The sequence below is a fragment of the Nannospalax galili genome, unplaced genomic scaffold (genome assembly GCF_000622305.1).
Source record: "Nannospalax galili isolate Female #2095 unplaced genomic scaffold, S.galili_v1.0 scaffold521, whole genome shotgun sequence".
Taxonomy (NCBI): Eukaryota; Metazoa; Chordata; class Mammalia; order Rodentia; family Spalacidae; genus Nannospalax; species Nannospalax galili.
The window spans coordinates 1,112,607-1,120,141 of record NW_008344634.1 but is presented as its reverse complement, the minus strand read 5'-3'; the positions used below and the strand labels follow the sequence as shown (position 1 = coordinate 1,120,141).

Here is a 7,535-nt window from a genome sequence, read left to right as displayed (position 1 = left end):
AATGAAATGGAGATCTTTTTAAAGGTTAAAACATCATTTAATTTATGTCTTATAGGGTTTATAATGAGTACAATATTGTATAACTGTAATAATTCAACTGTAAACCTAAAAATTTACAGCCAAATTTGAAAGAGATGCATCCTACCTCAGGAAAACGTTATTGAATATGTCAACTGTGTTGTAATGATATGCTTCTTCTAAGTATGTTGTTATTAAATAAATCATTTTTAAAAATTAAAAAAAAAAAAGAAAACAGAACAAAATGTTTTCAGGACATTTACTAGAGGAATATTAGAAATAAACGATGTGGCTGAGAAAAAGAGCAATTATATCAGTGACAAAACTGTGTCACCATCAATGACGAGGTTAAACCATGCTCAGTATAATGTATAATTTTCTTATGAGTAATTTCTATGCAAATCACACAACTAAAAATTTGTTAAACTTTTTTAAACAAAAGGACTTCTCAAGGTTCACATTTAGTATACACAATGAATTAGGAAAATATTGGTTCCTTTAATCAAACATATTTCAATATCATTAAAGTCTACCATTATAATCCCTGTCATTTTTCTTTCTCAATCCACTAAGTAATATTTTCTACTATATTCTAACATTTTAATTTAAATCACCTTTCAACAATTTACACATTTTCAGTTCATCAAATGCTAACAGCCACATGATGAGCAGTACCTTGCCTTGACTGGATACACTACTATCATCTGTCCCTTGAATTGAATTCCTAAGTATGGCCCAAGATTTTGTAATAATTTCATCCTTAAGGGAGATATGCTGCTTTATTCGTTGAAGAAAAGTCAATTCTGCCTGTAAAGTAGAAAGGAAACTAGTTACCAGAGAAATCATTTCAGATAAAATTGGACATATCATTAACTCAGGAAAAAATTTCTCCAAATAAGCTTTACAATTCCTTTTAGTATAGAAAGTCAGAGAAAAACTATTGTATTTGTAGATTCTAAGGATCTACCACAAAAAAGTACTTTCTGTTTCAAGGTAAGATATAGGAAACAACTGCTATAGAGTTTATGTATTAAGTTGAGAATGATGAGGCAGAGGCAGGCAGAGGTCTGTGAGACTAAGGCTGCCCAACAGTTTTACGTTCACCAAAAAGCCCTGTTTCTCTTATTGAAATAATTTCTGCTTCAAAGTCAAAGCTTTCGTATAAGCAAAAATATCAAGAACAGAAATGATCACTTTGATCGGCAAAATTCAAAGATAACATGTACTGTGAGGAACAGTCCTCAATCTATTTTTATGCTAGTATAGTTTACTTACAAAAATCTACTGAAAACCATTGAAAAAATATAATTTTTGTGCAGAAAAGGGCACAGGGCAATACATTTCTTTTACCATACAAGAAAAATATATTTCAGCTCTAAGGATGAAATAGTTATGAAATATATTTTGCTACTGAAAATTTAAACAGTCTTGTGATTGAAGTGATAGAAGTTGTTTCATTTTAGATGATATCTGAGGGTGTTTAAGTATTAATGTGGATTTTAATAAAACATGTTTTTCTACATTTAAAAAACTAAATGCATTCCCCTCTGGAGTTCCTTTCTTTTGAATTAAATTTTAAGGTAGGCAAATTTTGTTTTTATCAATGCACAGAAGTTGGATAGGAAAAGACTGAATTATTTCAATTGTACCTCATTGCACAGTGTACGGGAAGTGGCTAGCTAATATTTTTAAAGTTCTCCTGTTGACCTGGTTCTATTGGCCTCATAGCATTCATACACTCAAATACTTTTAACTTGGGTGGGAGGATATGTACCCATCCAAGGTGGGCAGACTGAAAACGAACCCTCTGGAATAAGCACTGCCTCCCCCTCAGTTCCTCCCTCATCCTCATCGTGTGCCTGAGCCAGGACACAATAGCAAATCTCTAGTTAAATAATCAATTTTGTGAATTTTGGTTAGGAAACTATAAAGCTAAATGAAGCATTCTATAAAAGAAAAAAATGAAGCATTAATGTATTCCTCACCTACTTTTCCTATATACAGAATTCCACACAGCCAACATATGGCTTACCTTTCCAGAATCTGTCGATGTATGTTAAGGACTGTTTTCATTTACCTCCTTACAACCAGAAACGACACCAAAAATTCAATACAGGAACAAACTGCACTGCATGACACTGAACTTTACTTTAATGTTCCTTAGTGTGAGCTCTGCATGCTGAAGACTTCACAACATAGAAAAGTTTATAGACTAAAAATGGAGTCAGTAACCACAAAAGTGCGTCCAAGCCAAATGATAGCACTTTAGGAGCTGTGTGGGGGCCCACAACAACCAAACTTTCCCTTTCGATACCAGAAGCAACACTACTCTGGACCTCTTAAGGTAATTTCTTAGCTTATCTTCCTAATCGTAGTACATTTCTATGCATTCCTAAAGAGTATTTTGAGTTGTGTGTTTTGTTTCTAAACATTCTATACATTGAGTCGTTCTGTGTACATCAGGTTTTGGAGTTGTTCCTATATCCCGAACAGCTGTAGATCTTTCCTTCCAGTGCTTCCCTGTATTCAATACAGTGACTGCAATTCACCTCTCTGCTTTTCATCTGGCCTAGTTGTAGAGCATTACAAACAACGGTCTCAATATCCCGCTACATGTTCATAATGTTCACAAGCTTCTTCAAGGTCTGGATCCCCCACTTTCCCTGCCAACAACCAACTTGAAACAAATTTCATGAGCAAAAAAGAACAATGCAGTGGCTTCTAGTTTTAGCTATAAGGCACTTCTTAATCTTTCTGGGTCTCCATGCTTTGCCATATGTAAAATGTGAGTGGGGAAAATAAGTGTTAAAAGTTCCTTTCAACACATGGAACTTTACTATCTGCAATGGCAGCTACTGCTGACTTGTGAAACAAAATGAACAGGCAACTATCTCCCAGACATCCATTTCTCTCCCTTCTCTCAAACACAAAAACCTTGCGTATTTTTCTGTCTCTGTGCTACTTTCTGGCTAATTTTTGTAGTATTTTCAGATTCACTAATTTGCTTTGCAGCTCTTTTAACTATTCAAATCCACTGAGTTTTTTTTTTCAATGTGTTTTGATATAAAAGCTACTTGATTATTTTATGTAAACAATTATTCATGATGTCTTCTTTTTTTTTACATGTCTATTCTGGGGGTGGCTCATTTGCTTTGAAAAAAATACCACTTGTGAGACTTCTCTGAGGCCTAGTGTATAAATTTGTATTCCCAGAAGATTTTGTGCTTATTTCTACAAGGCTTAGTAATCTGTTCTCAGGACAAAAGGGGCATCAATATTCTTTTTTATCTTTCTAGTCTCCAGCATGGAACATTTGACTTACTGAGTTAGACTTATATTGCTAGATTTTTGAAGATTTCAAGAATTTTTAAAAAGTATTTCATCTATCATTTCAAGTTATTTTTAATCAGGATCATCCTGATTTAAAAGAACCAAACCCAGGGGGCTGGTGAGATGGCTCAGCAGAAGCAAAACCAGGGGGCTGGAGAGATGGCTCGGCGGTTAAGAACACTAACTGTTCTTGCAGAAGACCCAAATTCGAATCCCAATACCCACATGGCAGTTAACAACTATCCATAACTCCAGTTCCAGGAGATCCGACCTCTTCTGTCCTCTGCGGGCATTGCACGACACAGGTGCACTTACGTACATGCAGGCATTAACACTCATACACATAAAATAAAAATAATAAATATTAAAAAAATAACCAAACCCTTCTTTCTATATATCTATCCTTTCTATTTATCAATTTCTAAGTATCCCATGGTTCTGGTATATTATAATTTATGTACCATTCCCCTAGCTATGGATATATAAAATTTTAATCAACATTTTTATTTATAAATACTTCACATTCTTCATATTTATAGATTTAACTTTATGTGTGCATGCCTAAGTGTATGTATGTGTATCACATGTATGCAGGGGCCTGTGGAGGACAGAAAGTGGGTGTTGCAGTCTTCTGGAACTGGACTTACAAGTGGTTATGACCTGCCATGTGGGTGCTGGTAACCAAACTCGGGTTCTCTGCAAGAGGAGCAAACACTGTTGACCTGAGCAATCATTCCAGCCCCCAAAACGTCATCTTCTTACACAATCATCTTGGGTCTAACATAGCTCAGTGGTAAAGTGCATGCTGCAGTAGTACAGGTCCCACATTCTGTCCCCCCAATGTAGTATCTCTTCATCCTTATAACAGATTTGTAAAAGTGAAATTGTGCAAGTAAAAAGCCATGCAAATCAAATTTCAGTAGTTTTAACAAGTTTTCCCCTAAAAAGACTACATTCTCAGCAGTACTATAACAATGTATGTTCAAGCCAGGCTTGGTAGGCATGCCTTTAATTCCAGCACCAAAAGGCCGGAGGCAGGGGAATCTTTGTGAGATTGAGGCCAGTCTGATCTACATAGCAAGTTCCAGGCCAGCTGGGGCTACAGGGAGACTCTGTCTCGCAAAAAAAAAAGAAAAAAAAAAGAAAAAGGAATATACATTTATGTAAGGGAAAATAATTTTATGTTACATATTATAATTTCTTTCCCCATAATTTTCCTTCTTCGATGTGCTCAGGGCATAAGGTTTACATTATCGCTCTTCATGTTTCTTCATCCATTAGAACATTTTATTTACATACTGCTCATATGCATATCAAGTGTGCATAAAAATCTAGTAAATCCTGCTATTAAAAGTTATCACTTTTAGCAGATATAATAGTTTGGGTATTTTTTGAGACAGGTCTTGCTATGTTGCCTAGGCTGGTGTGGAACTCACTGTGTACAACCCAAACCAGCCTCAAACTCACTATCACCCTGTCTCAGCCTATCAAGTGCTAGAATTACAAGTCTAATGTACCCACTAAGCATCATAATATTATTAGGGTCTACAGAGGTGTCCAAAAGGGAGAGATCCTTAAAATACCATTTTATAACTAAGCACTGAGTCGTTTAACACTGTAACCACCTTTCTTTCACTATTCTTTACTTCTAATCAAAAGAAAAAGAAAAAGGCAAACCGAGACACTAACTTTTAATTGTGCTTCCAGAGCTGGTAGCACCAGGTAATAATTTTCATGTTCCCTTTCCTGTAAAGTGTCTTCATTCCTATCCAGTGGATCACTCTAAAAACAGAAACATTAAAAGCAGAAAATTTTTAATAAATTGAAAATGCATAAGATTAACAAAATACAATTACTATTTATGCAAAGAATAGTTTCTCATGAAAGTTAAATTATGTATTTTTCTACATCTGATAACTAGAAAAATAATCACTACGGGTCATACTATTACCACCTAAAATTGTAGACTGTGTTACAAAGCATGAGCTCATTAAGACCCTAAAATCCTCTAACTTAAAAAAAAGAACAATTATCTCCATTTTACAGATGAAAAATCTGGAGCAATTCTGATTCTGCACCGATCCAAAACTTCAGGAAAATAATTTCCCTTCTCATAAAGATTATAAGATATCGCAAACCACTATATATATATATACACACATATACACACACACACACACACACACACACATATTTTACATCTATATCACAATGGGGCTGCCATAATGTGTATCTTGGGTATGTATGTGGAGGTCAGAAGATAAACTATGGAGTCAGTTCTCTCCTTCCAGGTTCTCTCCTTCCACCACGTAGGTTCAGGAATTGGAACTCTGGTCATTAGACCTGGTGATAAGGGTCCTTTACCATGAAATCATTTCAAGGGCCTTTGTTTCTTCTTTTAGTAAGTAGATTTTCTGGGCATGGTGGTGCATACCTTAATCCTAGCATGGGGGAGACAGAGGCAGGCAGAGCTCTATAAGTTTGAGGCCAGCCTAGTCTACACAGTGAGTTCCTGGACAGCCAGGGCTACATAGGGAGACCCTGTCTCAAAAAAACAAAAAATAAAAAAAATAAATAAAAAGTAGTTTCACTTCATTTTATGTCTTCACTAGTGCAATATTATTTATTGATATAAAGTAGTTTCACTTCATTTTATGCCTTCACTAATGCAATATTATTTATTGATATAAAATATGAATTTTCAGAAGCAGCAATAAAGTTCACTTATAGCATTACTATTATTTGAGTCATATACCATGATCATATACCATAATACAAGTTTCTATTAAAAATAATGTCAATTTGCATAATATTTGTTGAAAGAGTGAATGTACATTTAAAAGATTCAATTTGTACTTTAAAAATATTAAACTTTAAGTCTGAAATCATAAATATTTAAATAGTGGGCCAAGCTTCTAAATACTTAAATTTTCTAAAGAGGCTCTTAAAATAAATTATAATAAGTAAATAGAACTTACTGAATACTTTATTCTGACAAGATCTATTATTTTAAATGGAGTTAGCCAAAATGAGTTCAGGGAATCAGCAAAAAGGAGCAATACTTGTTCTGTTCCCACTCCAATAAAGTCATCTACCAGTCCTAAGTGAACTTTGTCCCATTTAGCAATGACCTGAGGGACAGACATCATTAAAGGAAGGAGGAAGAAAGAAAACAAAGTTAACCAAAACATGTGAAACACACTGGTAAGGCATTTTGTTCTATGCAGTTGTAACCCGTTAACTTCATTCTTACAAAGGATTCACGGAAACAGTACTATAAAACTAATAAAGATACTACAGGATCAGAAAATGTAAGACATTGTAACTTTGTAAATAGCAAGATTCTTACATCATACTTTACTAATGCTTATCTAGAGGCGATCATATTCCTGATTTCTATATTAAAATCTCACCATAAGCCACATACAAATTCTAACATTTCTCATAACTAAAACTTTGAGACGCCTAACATTACACATTAGAAAAACGCTCGTGAAGATTCTGTAAGGATGACCCTAATTCCCATAAGTCTTAGTAAATATGTTGTTGATAATCAGATCAATTACCCAAGGAATTCAGTTGCATCGGGTAACCAGAGGGTACTAGTACATGTTTTAAGAGTTCTCAAAGCAGAATAACCTCAACGTGAACTTCACAGCTTAATCCCAGTAGTGCTGGCTGAGGCCTAGTTATTACCAGGGACAGAAAAGGAAAGAGATCCTTAGCACTGTGAGACCTAGAAGCATCCTACTTAAATAGAATGTTTTAAGTTTATAGCAGAATAGCGGGCACCAAGTTTATAATAGATTTCTTAAAGGTCCATTACCTTGAAAGAGATGTACTCTTGCTCTGGAGTGTGTTACTGAATATGTTAAAGCTGTAATGAAATGCTTCTTCTAATCATATAGTTATTAAAAATTAAAAAAAATGTGAGACCTAGAAGCATCCTACTTAAATAGAATGTTTTAAGTTTATAGCAGAATAGCGGGCACCAAGTTTATAATAGATTTCTTAAAGGTCCATTACCTTGAAAGAGATGTACTCTTGCTCTGGAGTGTGTTACTGAATATGTTAAAGCTGTAATGAAATGCTTCTTCTAATCATATAGTTATTAAAAATTAAAAAAAATTACTTCATGTAAAATAGTAGAGGTGATAAACATTACCAGTGAAATCTACCTGATGACT

General features: G+C 34.5%; 1 protein-coding gene across 4 annotated transcripts in view; it reads right to left on the bottom strand.

Annotated features, from left to right (window-relative positions):
• Positions 1-7,535, bottom strand: part of Fancb (FA complementation group B) — a 33,436-nt gene that overhangs the window by 15,313 nt on the left and 10,588 nt on the right. For all 4 annotated transcript variants that reach the window (XM_008840888.3, XM_029567251.1, XM_008840889.3 and 1 more), the window contains 3 exons: positions 6,327-6,479; positions 5,038-5,130; positions 694-825 (listed from right to left, as the gene is read on the bottom strand). In XM_008840888.3, the coding sequence (XP_008839110.1) occupies positions 694-825; positions 5,038-5,130; positions 6,327-6,479 (378 nt within the window). The remainder of the gene's footprint in view (positions 1-693; positions 826-5,037; positions 5,131-6,326; positions 6,480-7,535) is intronic.